Source organism: Neophocaena asiaeorientalis, unplaced genomic scaffold (genome assembly GCF_003031525.2).
Source record: "Neophocaena asiaeorientalis asiaeorientalis breed wild unplaced genomic scaffold, Neophocaena_asiaeorientalis_V1.1 scaffold118, whole genome shotgun sequence".
Taxonomy (NCBI): Eukaryota; Metazoa; Chordata; class Mammalia; order Artiodactyla; family Phocoenidae; genus Neophocaena; species Neophocaena asiaeorientalis.
This window is the reverse complement of record NW_020175528.1, coordinates 9,002,823-9,017,025: the sequence shown is the minus strand read 5'-3', so window position 1 is coordinate 9,017,025 and position 14,203 is coordinate 9,002,823. Positions and strand designations below refer to the sequence as shown.

The window sequence follows — 14,203 nt, the reverse complement described above, 5'->3', positions numbered from 1 at the left end:
TCTTGTCCAGTGCAACTCCCTTCCCTCAGAATCTGGGGTTCAGATGTGTCTTTTGAACAGAGAAAAATGTAAACTCGGGTATCGTCAGTAGCCATATTCTTTCGTGTGAGAGAGAAAACAAGTTTTCATTAAGAAGAAGGAGGGCTTCCCTGGTGGCACAGTGGTTGAGAGTCCGCCTGCCGATGCAGGGGACACGGGTTCGTGCCCCGGTCCGGGAAGATCTCACATGCCGCGGAGCGGCTGGGCCCGTGAGCCATGGCCGCTGAGCCTGCGTGTCCGGAGCCTGTGCTCCACAACGGAAGAGGCCACAACAGTGAGAGGCCCGCGTACAGAAAAAAAAAAAAAAAAAAAAAAAGAAGAATGAAGTCATGGACAGAAGAGTCAAAAACATAAGATGGAGATTGAGGAGGACATTCTGGATTTCCCACAGTTTGGTTCCCCTTGTCCATGATTCCCACCATCCCATCTGCATCCCTACCTTTGGAGTTCATAACTAATGTCCCTTTGGTTAAAGCAGCTGGAACTGGCTTCTGTTATTTACAATCAAAAGAGCTCTAATGAGTATGGTTATTATTTATGAATGGTTATGTTTTTCAAGTGTCAGTTGAGTGAGAAACTAGTGCTTTCCCAACAAGGAAGGCAAAATACACGTGGAAGAAAGCAACCAGGAGGCAAGAGATATGAGTTAAAATCTTCCTCTTAGAATCCCACAACCACGTAGAATCATAGACCACTGACATTAGTTCTTAAAGGTAACCGCTTTCTACTGCCCACTAGCTAGATGACATTGGGAAGAGTCTTTAATCCCTGTGGGTTTAACTATAAAATGACCATAAAGATTCTGTGAAGGGGTGGGAGCTGAACCATTCACTGTTGAGGCTTCTTCCAACATTACAACCTATGCTTACATTGATATTATCTTGATATTATCAAAAGGAGTTTTCCTCGGAATTATTCTTTTTTTTTTTAAGAAGATGTTGTGGGTAGGAGTTTATTAATTAATTATTTTTGCTGTGTTGGGTCTTCGTTTCTGTGCGAGGGCCTCCTCTAGTTGTGGCAAGCGGGGGCCACTCTTCATCGCGGTGCGCGGGCCTCTCACTGTCACGGCCTGTATTGTTGCAGAGCACAGGCTCCAGACGCGCAGGCTCAGTAGTTGTGGCTCACAGGCCTAGTTGCCCTGCGGCATGCGGGATCCTCCCAGACCAGGGCTTGAACCCGTGTCCCCTTGCATTAGCAGGCAGATTCTCAACCACTGCGCCACCAGGGAAGCCCCTTGGAATTATTCTTGAAGTCACATTCCACACGTCAAAAGGTTAGGAGAAAAAAAAAAAAAGGTTAGGAGAGCTCGTTATAAGAGGCACATGACAGCTGCTTACGTGCATGACGGGTAAAACTGAAATTTTTCTAAGTTAAACGTAACAAATGCCAATTTTGCCTAACTTTTCATAAGACATTTTGGCTTCACTTAAGAGCAAATCAACTATGAACTGACCATATTCAACTTCCCTATGTATTTGAACAAAATTTAGCAAATATTTATTGGCGGCCAACTAAATGCCTGACTGTGTTAGCTGTTGTGCCTTCAAAGGAGAAAAGATAACCTGCTCTCTAGGACCTCAGTGAGCTGGGGAAGCTGGTGAGGATGCTGATTGGTGCTCGATGGGGGTGTGTTAAGGGCAAAGTGGGAGTGATGAGCCTCTGGGAGGTGGGCAGGGGTGTGATGGGAGGTGTCATGGAAACGTGATGAGTTCGGCCTAGGGAACAAAGCTGTGGGGATGGAATGGGGCAGGGAGGAAGGACGGGGCCCTCTGGCAGTGGGACAGCATACTCAAAACGTGCTCAGGGACATGCAGTCCTGTAGTGCAGTATAAACCACTCTTTCCAAAGGTATTTGTGAGTTGAGGTTGATTCCAGATGCAATGAGGGAGATAAAAGTGAAATTTTAATAACTGTGGGAGCTCCAGTATTTAAAAATTAGTCACAAAAAATAATAAAGGGATCCAGTGTATATTGGAGTGATGGAATATTAGGGACGTAGATATAATGAATCGTAAATGGAGTAGAGACATCTTGCCTGGGAGAGTGTGTCGATGAAAATAGTAATAATAAGTAACATTTAAGGTGTGATTGCTAAATGCCAGGTGCTTCCCACCTTAGACACGTTGACTCACTTCATACATTGTAACTCTGTGATGTAGGTTCTATTATTATCCTGTCTCAGAGGCCCTCTTCCTCACCCATTCATTCCACTTTCCTGCACTTATCACCAATACACAATGCATTTTATTTATTTGGCACTACTTTTTATTTGTCTCCTTCTGATAGAATGGACTCTTCTTAAAGGTAGGGATTTTTGTTTATTTACTGCTGCATCCCCAGCACTTAGAAAACATAGTAGGAGCTCACTAAACATTGGTGAACAAACAAATGATAGAAACTAAGGTACAGAATTGTTGATAACTCACCCCAAGCAAACAGCCAGACAGTGGCAGGATCAAGGAGCAGTATTATGGACTCCAAAGCTAAGAGGGCTCTGGAGTGAGATGGTGGGCTCACAGAGAGGCAAAATAGAGTTGAGGGGCTGGAGTACCAGCCTGCTAAGAATAGCCTTAAAAAGTCATTGATTCATTTATTTATTCATTCAATTTTCAGCAAACATTTACGGAGCACCTACTATGCAGGAGGAGAGGGGAAGACAGACAACAGAAAAGGAAGCAAGTGAATACATAGAATAATTTCAGGGATGATAAGTTCCAGGATGATAACAGAACAGGGGCATGTGATGAAGAGTAACTGAGGAGGGGCACAGCATCATAAAGTAGGGTCCTAGGAAAGGGCCTCTTTGAGGTGATGTATGAGCAGAATCCTATAGCTTGAAGCCCTGGAAGAAGATAAGACTCAGAACAAGGAAAACAGGAAGGTAGAGGTGGGGGAAGTACCAGCGGTGGGAGTTGGAGAGTGGAAAGAAACCCATGGCGATAGCACGTCTGCACAGGAAACTGAGATTTCACGGCCAGGAAGAAGGCCAGGGTCATCTGTTGGGCAAAGTCTGGCTAGGACCAGAGCCAAGTGGTTAAAGAAATTGTCCAGAACACCATATCTGGTCTTAAACCGAGGGCTGAAACAGAAAAGACCCTGCTTTAGGTTATCAGCTGAGAGGTAGAAGCAGAGGGTGGGCAAGGGAAAGGGACTCCATATTACAAGAGAATTTTGTCAGCTCAAGCCTGAAAGCGCCTTATGCTGAGCTGTGACGTGTCGCCACAATTCGTGCATGCACTGTCTTCTGGTAGAGCTGAGGCGCCATCGGAGGTGACAGTGGCCTTAGAGAACATCTAGTACAAATGAGACTTTCCTGGGCTGTGGACTGGACCAGTGATCCCCAAACCTGAGTGAACATAAGACCCATCTGAAATGATTGTAAAAAATGCAGGTGACTGGACCGCATCCTGATAAATTGCTATTCAGGACGTCTAGCAAGGGAACAGGAATCTGCCTCTGTCATGCAAGTGGTCTCTGGACAGGCCACACCTTGAGAAACGTTGGAAAGGATCCACTAACGGACTTCAGGGAGTCCGTGAACCCCCAGGAGTGGAAAGAAAAATGTGTGAGTTTGCATATATGTACATTTCTTTTTCTGGGGAGGGGGTCCATACCATTGCAAGACTCAGAAACTTAAGAAGCACTGATTGAGTCCTGCCCCTTGTCTTAGAGAGGAGGAAACAGAGTCCCGGGAATGTACGCAACTTGCCTGACTCTCAAAGCTGGCAGAGAGCAGAGCTGGGCTGTCACCTCAGACTTTCTCTTTCCAAGCCCCCCCCTCCCTCTCTTCTCCCTGCACCACTGACAGTAGGAGTGGGGTAGAGAAGAAGGAAGGGGATTTAAGCACTTGGAGGCAAAGTCGTCAAAGGGTCTGTCTCCCCCTTTTTGACCTCTATCTATGGGATAGGTCCTCAGAGGTGAGGGTTAGAATGACGATGCCTCAACAGAGGACCCAGTCATTCACCTGCACTGCCACCCCAGACCCTGACACCAGTGGCATCCCATTTCCAGTAGGACTTAAAGCCAGGACAGAGGGCACATGTGCCTGGTTTTTGGATGCATGGTGGTGATGGATTAATGTTTTTGTGAAGACCTGCCTCCTTATAACTGAGTAGGTGGGTGGTTTCAGGCTTCCCTGTCTGCACTCAGTTTTCCATCCATCTATTTCTTAGGCCACTCTGGATACTCATCCTTCTTAGGACACTCAGGCCATATGCTTCCTCTCGGGGCCTTTTCCCAGTCTGGATCCCACATCATTAACCCCAGCTGGCTGCTCAGTTTTGGTATGTGTCCTGCCCTCTAGATTTGATCCGAATCCTTCAGACTCTGGCCTCAGCCTGAGCTTCTAGATTCACCAGTGGAGCTCACCTTCCTCTTTTGAACCAACAGCTCCTCACCTTGACCTTTTGCCTTTATTTGGTACTCACCATTTTGTCCCGGTGATGGGGTCCCTCCAGTCCTCCTGGCCTCACCTGGCCACCCAGTCCTCCCCCCATCCAGCTGGCCGGTGTCACCTGCTATTCAAGGGCTAAAATTATTCAGAATCTGATCCCTCCTTCTGCAAGATAACCATACCAGAAAGTTAGTCCAACATCCTTTCTCTGCTTTGCCTTTTGAGCCTGCAACAGATCTGACTGGTAGACTACCGCTTGCCCCTGTGCCCTGCTCAACCATGTGTGTTTCTCCCAGTAATTCCAGACTCTCTCAATCTTGTTTCCCCACTCTGCTTGCCAAGTTCCTTTCTCTTCCGCTCCTTTCTTTTTCTTTCTTACTCTTTTTAATCCTTCTCCCAGACTTTAGGCCTCCCTTAGACCTTCCTGGCAACCCTTCGCCTGACAGCAGTACTCAGGAATAAAACGGTACCCGAGCCCTTTGTGTTGACTAATGCCACCTTTGTTTTGGTGCCGGATTTGTTTTGGAGGCAGATGTCCGGGAAGGCTGGACAGTAGGCGCAGTCCTGCCGAGAACACCAGAGGCAGAGGAAAGAAGGCAGCTCTGTAATTTTCCCCAAAAGCATCCTTAAATCCGTGGGTGATGGCTTGGACACCTTGCCTTTAACAGACAAGGAGACGAGCTCAGAGCTCAGGAGACTTGCCCCAGGGTCTCGGATTAAATCAGTGCAGAGGTGAAAGTGAACACAGAGCCCTCAGACTGGAAGCTGTCCAGACAGCTGCATGGAACAAAATCACAGCCTCAACCAGAGCTGTCATGCTGTGGACGCTTGGCACTTACTGGAAAGTTATATTAGACTTTCCTGTGGATTTTTTTTAATCCTGCGAAGGAGTTACACAGTGAATTCCTTGTGGAGGATTAATCATCTCTCTTGCCTATGACTGAGGCTGTTTCTCAAGTCCTGCCCCTGGTTTCGCTCGTCCCAAGGATTTCATTGGAAGGGCGGGATCCCACCTCCCCCCCACCCCCGCCCCCAACCGGAGCCTGCGATCAGGACCAATGAGAGCCAAGTACCTCAGCCACCCGGTGACTTAGAACTCAGAGTATTTAAGAGGTTGCAGGAATGGGCTGAGAATGTCTTTTGCTTTCTCCGCAGACGGGCACGCTCTCATCTGATTTGGGCCATCACCGAGCCAAGGTGCAGAGTGAAGGGGGAAGAAAGAAACTCTGCCACTATGTGCTACGGGAAATGCGCACGATGCATCGGACATTCTCTGGTGTGGCTCGCCATCGTCTGCATTGTAGCTAATATTTTGCTGTACTTTCCCAATGGGGAAACAAAGTACGCTTCTGAAGACCATCTTAGCCACTTTGTGTGGTTCTTCTCTGGCATCATAGGAGGAGGTTTGCTGGTAAGTCATTCAGAATCATTCCAGCCTTAAAGAATTCTTTCTTGTTAGACGAGATGTTTTCATAGAAAGTTTTCTGTGAGGCATGTTTCCAAATCCAGGAATTTTGTTCATTCTTCTTTTGAAAGCAGATTATACAAAAGTTGAGATAGGTATAGTGTATTGATTTTATTAGATGTTGTTTTACAAAATCCCCTTTCAATGAAAAGTGAACTACTTTTTTGCTGAACTCTCTTACTTTACAGCTAGAAACAGATACTAGCTTTTAAATCAGATCTGAAAAACTATAGTTTCTAGTCCCGGAGCGGGTAGTCATTTAACCTTTGCTCTGGGGAGCTGGGAGAAGTCCGCTGCTTCTCTGTCTAAATCAACAGAGTTTTGGATCCAAATTCTCTGCTGTTTATTCTCACGCATCAGTGACAGAGAAAAATATTGAATTGTGAGCGCACGGCTATTGAGAAAAGACTATAAATTTTCTCCTTTATGTAAGCTTGGTGTGTGGCATTTAGGAAAAATCCTTCAGTTAGCAGCAAATCAGTGTCTGAAGGTAATAGTGGAATGTGTTGTTTGTTCCAAGGTTTGTTTTGAAGTGAAGTGAGAGGAATTTGCCTGCCAACCTGGGAGCTGAAAGTATTAGTTTCAACCACAGCATGGAAATAATGTGGACAAACTTGAGTTTGCCTCTTTGAAATGCTGGGATTGAGAATTTTGAACAGAAGTTTTATGGAATTGCTAATACCACACAGAACATTTTTCTTAGTGAGGTAAAAGATACTTAGACTTAATACACTAACTATGGTATGGCAAATCTGCTTTGAATTTAAGCATTACCATCATGTTAACATAATCATTTGTCTTTTTTTTCCCCACTAGTTCTCAGGTCTGTTTTTGTTTTGTTTTATTTTTTGAGGTATAGTTAATTTCATAATCATTTGTCTTTAAGACAACACCTTGCTTGTTTAAACTTCTTTTGATCTTGAACTCAAAGTATTTCAAACTTATGTTATTTTAAGAGCTTTATTTTGAAGCTACAACCATGCAATGTGTCTTCAAAGAAGCACTTCACCTCTATTATACAGAGCTTTCATCTCTCTTGTTTATAAAAAAGTTTCAGTTATTCTGTTGAAGATTTGTTGTTATCTTCTATGCCTTTCAAGGGAAAACAAACAAACCAACGGACTTAAAAGACAGGGTTTAATAGTGTCCGAACAGAGTTTGCCTCTGGAACTATGTTATGAACTCTTATGGATTAACACATGTATAGGTAATTATTTTACCCCTCCCATGCTACAACCTGACCCTACCTAATGTGATACATTACATGAAAACAAAGGGATATTACCCTTTAGAGCGTTTTTTTCTCTCCTCAGAGTTTCCATTCTTTGAGATATTTTGTCAACCTAACCCAAAGACATTCAACAGTGTCAGAAAGAAAAATATTTTACCAAAAGATGCTGAGCCTGACTGACCCTATGGACCGGGGGAAAGACAATGACTTTAACTTGCGTGTTTTCTAAACAGATGCTCCTGCCAGCATTCGTCTTCATGGGGCTGGAACAGGATGACTGCTGCGGCTGTGGCGGCCACGAAAACTGCGGCAAAAGATGCGCGGTAGGTTTTCCTGCGCCGGGTGCGGAAGTGGTCCCTAAGAGGTAGCTGCTAATGCTCTGTGCCTCACTTCTGGTGATCCTCCTTTCCCTAGATGTTTTCTTCTGTACTGGCCGCTCTCATCGGAATTGCGGGATCTGGCTACTGCGTCATTGTGGCAGCTCTGGGCTTAGCGGAAGGACCAAGATGTCTTGATGCCAGTGGCCAATGGAACTACACCTTTGCCAACACGGAGGGAGGGTAAGTGATTGACCCCTATCAGGTCGCACATTCTTATCCACCACGTGTGTATAGTGGTAAACCCATCAAACTAAAAAGGCATCAACCATTCATTCATCCATCCTCTCAACCAGGTTTATTCTCACTAACTCAGGCACAATTTAGGCAAGGGGTATCGGAGGATGAATGCCCAGTCCCTGACCCAGAGAATCTTTTGAATGGATTCACTGACTCAGTCCTTGTGATAACGGTATGAGGTGACTTCCGCTATTGCTTCCACTTTACAGATGTGGAAGTGGAGGCACAGAGAGATGAAGTAACTTATCCAAAGTCACATCGCCAAGACATGGCAGTCATGATTTGAACCCAGGCAGCCTAGCTGTGAAGTTTGTGCTTATACAGTGTGTATACTATGCCAGAGCAATTGGCTAATTTTACTATTTTCTAAGAAAATATTATGGAATCCGTATATAATATGGATGAAAACCATATGAATTTAACCAAAGCCCAGGGTCAATCATACTACCCACCCCAAGACACACACACACACACACACACACACACACACACACACTCACATATAACATAATAACTGTGTATAACACACCCTTTATTTAAAGTGATCAGGCTGTATAAAACAGATCTTATTCATGACTTTAACATCAGGAAAATGTAAGGGCTCCATTGCTTTATGTTGATACTTATTTCTTATCCATTATTGAGAAAAGAACAGAAATAGCTGATGGAAACTGATGTACATAATGATAAATGAATGACATTCTGTTTTGAATTTTGAAAGGTTTAGTAATGAGATTCATGAGTGAAAATAATAAGAATAATGAATTTGAATTGCCCTTATATTTTCAAGAATGTTTGTCTCCCATGAATTTTGTAGCATATAATGAAGCCATCAGATCATGAATATGGAATTAGATAGACCTGGGCTCCATCTCAGCTCTGCATTTACTGTCTCAGTAACCAGGAAAAGGTGAACTCAGCTCTCGGCACCTCAGTTATTTCATCTGTAAAATAAAGCCAATGGCAGTTGTCTGGAGGATTAATAAGATACTATGTATAAAATATTTGTCACAGAAGCTGACTCAGCATGAGCAGTGCCATTCTTAGCTGTTAATATTATCTACTAGCTTTTGACAGGTACAGCCCAATGGTAGCTTCTGAAGGAAAATCGGCACTCACAGGAGTTTGAAATTTTGGTGTTCAAAATTGTTGTTGATCACGATTTTTCAGCTCATACTTTTCATGCTTTGTTGTGAACGTACCGAATGTACCAGTACAAATTGGTTACACATGTATACAAAAACATATGATCTACTGCACAATCCCACCTCTAAAATACATTATGATTAATCCAAGGAGAGGTGAGAGTATCATTAAACATTTTTATAGCTGATAATTTTATAGCCCCTCTCGCGATCCACCCCAGCTCCTGCAAGAAGCCTCCTGCTTCTGTGTTATTCCTAATTTCAACTTGTCCAGAGATTTCAATATGGGGAATAACAAGCCGGTGATTAGTTGCTCAATAGCCAAGTGGAGCCAGAGGAATTTTTTATATTGTGTTCTGAAACTATGGATTTTTGTTCCACTTTATATGCAGAAAGACGGGACCAGGAGAACAGAATTTTTTTGTATGTAATCAACAAATTGAATTTCTGGTTGGCTCAATGAACCATTCCAAAGCGAGGTCTCTAATTTGCAGCCCTTTTGTTCTGTTGTGGTAGGAAGAAGTGATAAGGAAAGAAGGATACCAGATCTCTTAGTGGAATTAAGTCAAACTTAGATTTTCCCACGTGATGGAACCCTATTTCGTGAAGAATATATATGTTCAGATAATGACCCCAGTGTGGTTTGCTAACATTTTACAGTGACTTTGGATTCTTATTCATCATTCGATGACTTTTCCAATGTGTTGAGTACTTACTGTGTGTCAGATACTGGCTTGGGAATTGGATATACAATGATGAATAGGTCTGGTTCCTACCTTCATGGAGCTCAGACTTGTGGACTAGATGCATAAGCAGCTCTTCTCCCTGGCCTAAGTTAGGTGTCCTTCCTCTATGGCCCTTTCACCCTTGGTTTACCTGATCAGTGTACTGGTTACACTGAGATTAGCTACTGTTTCTTCTCTTAAGCGATGCTTTTCCAGGACAGAACCCAGGCCATTATATCCCCAGCTCTGTCTTGATGTCTAACCCACACCGTGTGTTCCATAATCTTTGTTGAATTTCTTGTTTATTACGGCAACAAGATCTGGGCTAAATGCCTCATTTTGTGGAATGACTTGGATTGGAAGAATCTGATATAGGGCATTGAAGAAATCTATTGATTAATGAAAGAACACCACACAAAAAGTATGCTTATGAGACATCCCACTGGGTGTGGCCACATGTCAGAAGTCTCTCTTTTTATCCACAGTTACCTTCTAGATAGCTCCACGTGGTCCCAATGCATTGAACCCAAGCATGCAGTGGAATGGAATGTCTCTCTGTTTTCTATCCTCTTGGCACTTGGTGGAATTGAATTCATCTTGTGTCTCTTTCAAATAATAAACGGAGTGCTTGGAGGCATCTGTGGTTATTGCTGCTCTCGCCAACAGGTAAGAACCTGTGTAAAAATGCACCATAGTTTTCATCCTAGAGAAAAAAGCCAACATCAAACCCTGCTCCAACTACCAGTGTTTATTCCATTTTTGTGGCATAGCATTTACAGCATTCAGTTTTGCACTCAATAGTAAGCTTCCTTGAGTGTCACAGTCACTGGGTTATCTTGGTTTTTTGTAGCTGGCCCTGTGAATATAAAACAATGTCACCCATAGACAGAGTGCCCCTTCAGGATCTAACCCACTGCCCCTGCTCTGGTTGCAGAGACACAAAAGAAGTGTCCTTTCATTGCTTGCTCTCACATTCCCAACACGAGTAACAGCCATCATCCATTGCCCTTAGCATTGTGCTAAACCCCTATTCCAGAAAAGCCTATGATGCAGAGATTGAGCAACATTTCTAAGATCACCTAGTAAGGAAGTAACAGCCTTCAAACCCTGGGTCATTTTGTGCCACAGCTCCTTCTCTTAACCTGTACGCAGCACTTGCTCTTCTGTTGGGTTTTCTACAGTTCCTTCCTAATAAGGAGTCATAATGATGCCCAAACAGCTAAGCCTAGAGAATCACTAGTAGCCTTTGAATAGCAGCTCATTAAAAGCCTTTCACTGTGAAAGAAAACCAGGAAGCACTTGTTTCCTGGGGATATGATTTTGAGGAGAAATACGCATTTGTTAGTAAGGAAAGGTTTTGTTTCTATATTTTCCTAAAAAACATATATTACTGAATTGATGGAAGTCCAGCTTTGGTCCAATTTTTTTTTTAATGTCTTATTCTGTAAAGCAGGATTAGATGAAGAAAAACTTACTTAATTTGTATTTTCCTAAGCATTCACTTCTCTGGTTCAAGGTCTCCTAACTTTCTTTGAAAATAAGACAAAACCTAATGAAAACGAAAAGCCCATTGCTACCGTGAAAAATTTTGCTGAACATAGATGGAAACTTTCTACGATTTTTGAGGGGAAGTTAAAATAAAATTCTAGATTTCCTTATCAGGCAAATAAAGCAAAACTAATAATTGCCTTGGGAGCCTGCCAAATTTCCAAGAAAACAGCGGAGTGGAAAGCCTTCAATTTGGAGTCGTTTCCAGGCAATATGGTTGCGGCGGGGGAGGCAAAGAATGCTCTTGGGATTACTATAAAATAACCTATCTTTAGCCTTGAATTTCCTACAAGGCAGAGTTTAAATGAGGTGAGAACCCACTGCACTTCAGCGCTGGTGCATCTGGGGGACGGGCATAAGTGTCAACGACCAAAATTGCTGTAGTGATTTGGCAGAATGACGCTCTCCTCTAAGTCGGGGGAACCGAGTCTCACTGGGTTTCCCATCTGAGTCACTGTAGGGAGGCTTCTTCCCAGACACTGCAGGTCAGATCTGTTAAGTTTGTTTGTAAGACAAAAGACAGTTTCAAAGAGCAAGGTTTTTAATGTAGATGAGTCAAATCTGTAACTCTGTAGCATTTAATTCAAAAGTTGCCTGCCTTGAGCCCCCATCAGTGTGACACTCCCAAGGCATTATCTCTTAAATCCCTGAGATTAAAAACCCACCCCAAGCACATTCAAAGCCAGCCAAGCATCGTAAACTGCAGTTTCCATGGCCTCTTTCTGCAGCTTTTACTGGGGAAGGACAACAGTCTGGTTTGTTTAGGAACCATTCTGTGAGCATTGTCAAAGCTCTCAGTATTGTTGACCCAACCTCTGCTGAAGCTGAGATCAGTCTGCTTTACGTTTGCTTAAAACAGGAATTTAAAGCACTGAAATGTCATCATTGTTTAGCCTGATCAGAACCTGATGCTTATTTCATTTTCTTTACAGCAATATGATTGCTAGAAGAACCACCCCAAGATAAAACTACAATCTTCCTCAATGTCACTGTAATTTATATAATTTACTTGTAATAATTTGTAAAACTTTGTACTAGTGTGTCATACAGCACATGTTCTTCTTTTATAAGTGTGTGTAAAGACTGGCATCTTCACGGGATGTCAGTGTTTGAACTTAGCAAAGAAATTCTTTTTTTTTTAGGAATAAGAAAATAAACCACACTCTGGAGGTAATTTACAAACGGAGTGACAGTTCTCAGCCTACCTGAGATAAACTCTGGCTGAGGTCATGTTTTTTCAGAAACATTACAAGGATAAATATCACATTCTGATTACTACTGTAAATATTTATATGTGCATGTGTTTATGAAATGAAAGATTTCTAGTTGCTTTTTTTTAAGACCGTTAAGGAGAAAATCCAACAACCTGAAAAGATGTATTTTTTCACTGTTTATATGGTGTTTCCCATTTGCATGCCTGCAAATATCTAACAAGGGGCCTTTTGAATTGATTCGTGTTATAAAAGAGACAGATACTTACCTGGCGTGGGAGGACAGGTTGAGAATGCGCGAAGCCAAATGAATGAGTCAAAATACACATGCAGCGAGTTGTTGCAAGGACTACCAGATCCTGAATTTTCCTAACACGTGGAAAGCTTTTCGTCCTTCAAAGACAAGACTGAGGATCATGGATTTAAAAAGAGAAAGGCCTGGATAATTGTACAAGAAGAAAGATGGGGAACGGAATAAAGCAGTTGATTAGCATCATGGGAACATGGGGGAGGAAGGGCGGGAGGACCATGAGGAAATACCACCACCACCCCAAATTTGCTTGTTTAAATACAACAAATAAAGTATTCACTACCATTTTGTTGTTTAGTTTCATCACCCTTTGCTTCAAGTTCCTCCTTTTTCCTTCCTATTTTTTTTTTTTTTTTCCCCAGTCTGCAGGTGGTACGGTCTCCATTGCTAGGGGCTTTGTGTCTTCTGGTTTCTTTATCCCACTTTCTCTTCTTCATCTTCTCCCTCCTCTTCCACCTTCCTCTGCTATCCTTGCATTTGGGCCATCATCCTAGTTAGGCAACCTTCCTTTCCACTGGGTGCTCCAGACATCCAACTCCTGAGGAATGTAACAGACATTTTCTCTCGATATCTTACATCTGTTGTATCGTTAGGCTCTCTCCAGTGACAGGATCCCCTGACCTATTGGGAATTGTCTTCAGAAATTGTCAGCTTTTGGTGTTTATTGGCCTATGCAACAGACAAGCTAGTGAATAAAGAAGCTTCACTGGCTGTTAGACAGCAGAACTCCTCCTAAGAGCCAGGTCTCCTGCCTCTGTCTTTCTGGCAGTCTGGTGAAACTTATGGACTCCTTTGAGGAATACTGTTTAAAATGCATAAAACAAAGGCGTAGGATGACAAAGTAAACCCAGATATCTGACTACTTTATCAAAATATTTTTTAAAATTATAAGATAGTTGTCTTGATAGGCAGCTCCATCACACCAACATCTGTAGACTGGAAATCAATGATCACGTGTGATCTAGCAGTGGGCTAAGGAGGGGGGAGTCTAAGACCTACTGTACTTTTGAAATATGATTCCAATTGAATGATATTTTGAGATACGTGCAACAATTTTAATGTGATACTGAAAAGGTGTGTAATTTTGTATTGTTGTTCAAAGGACAATCAGTGCTGCTGATACTGCTGTGATTTGTTGCCTGCAGTCACAATAAAGGAAATACTACATTTTCATTAGACGTTAATAAAAACAGTGACAATTTTTTTTCCCATCCAAGTTTAACACCTCCTCCCACCACAGATATCTATCCATGGGCCTCTTAGGCGCTCTTAGACACCGGGTTAAGAACCCGTGCATCCAAAAACGAGGCATAATGATCAGTCATAAGCATTTTTCCCTCCTAAATCTATCCTCAAAGGAAATGGAAATAATGATTATTAACCATGATAGTAATAATAGCAACTCAACTACTGAGTTCTGTGTCAATTACTGTACTTCATTTCTACACACATTATTTCACTGAACTCTCTCAACAGCCCAAGTAGGGGATACTTGTTTCCATTGTATAGAGTCTAAGAC

At 42.8% G+C, this 14,203-nt stretch overlaps 1 protein-coding gene across 2 annotated transcripts; it reads left to right on the top strand.

The window, feature by feature from the left end:
• The first annotated feature begins 5,565 nt into the window (after positions 1–5,565).
• On the top strand, positions 5,566–13,857 carry TM4SF1 (transmembrane 4 L six family member 1). 2 transcript variants are annotated; one of them, XM_024769162.1, is made up of 5 exons: positions 5,566–5,843; positions 7,362–7,451; positions 7,543–7,688; positions 10,101–10,281; positions 12,096–13,857. In XM_024769162.1, the coding sequence occupies exons 1-5, from the start codon at positions 5,667–5,669 to the stop codon at positions 12,108–12,110; spliced, it is 609 nt and encodes a 202-aa protein (XP_024624930.1). In that variant the 5' UTR covers positions 5,566–5,666; the 3' UTR covers positions 12,111–13,857. The 2 variants fall into 2 exon arrangements, with proteins under 2 accessions (XP_024624930.1, XP_024624929.1); XM_024769161.1 differs by lacking the exon at positions 12,096–13,857 and having other exon boundaries at positions 10,101–10,431.
• Positions 13,858–14,203: the final 346 nt, after the last annotated feature.

Excerpts from the sequence above, each read along its gene's own strand:
- TM4SF1 (XM_024769161.1), top strand. The coding sequence starts at position 5,667 with ATGTGCTACGGGAAATGCGCACGATGCATCGGACATTCTCTGGTGTGG. Across the intron at positions 7,452-7,542 it reads ACTGCGGCAAAAGATGCGCG|ATGTTTTCTTCTGTACTGGC; the intron begins GTAGGTTTTCCT and ends TCCTTTCCCTAG. Across the intron at positions 7,689-10,100 it reads TTTGCCAACACGGAGGGAGG|TTACCTTCTAGATAGCTCCA; the intron begins GTAAGTGATTGA and ends TTTTATCCACAG.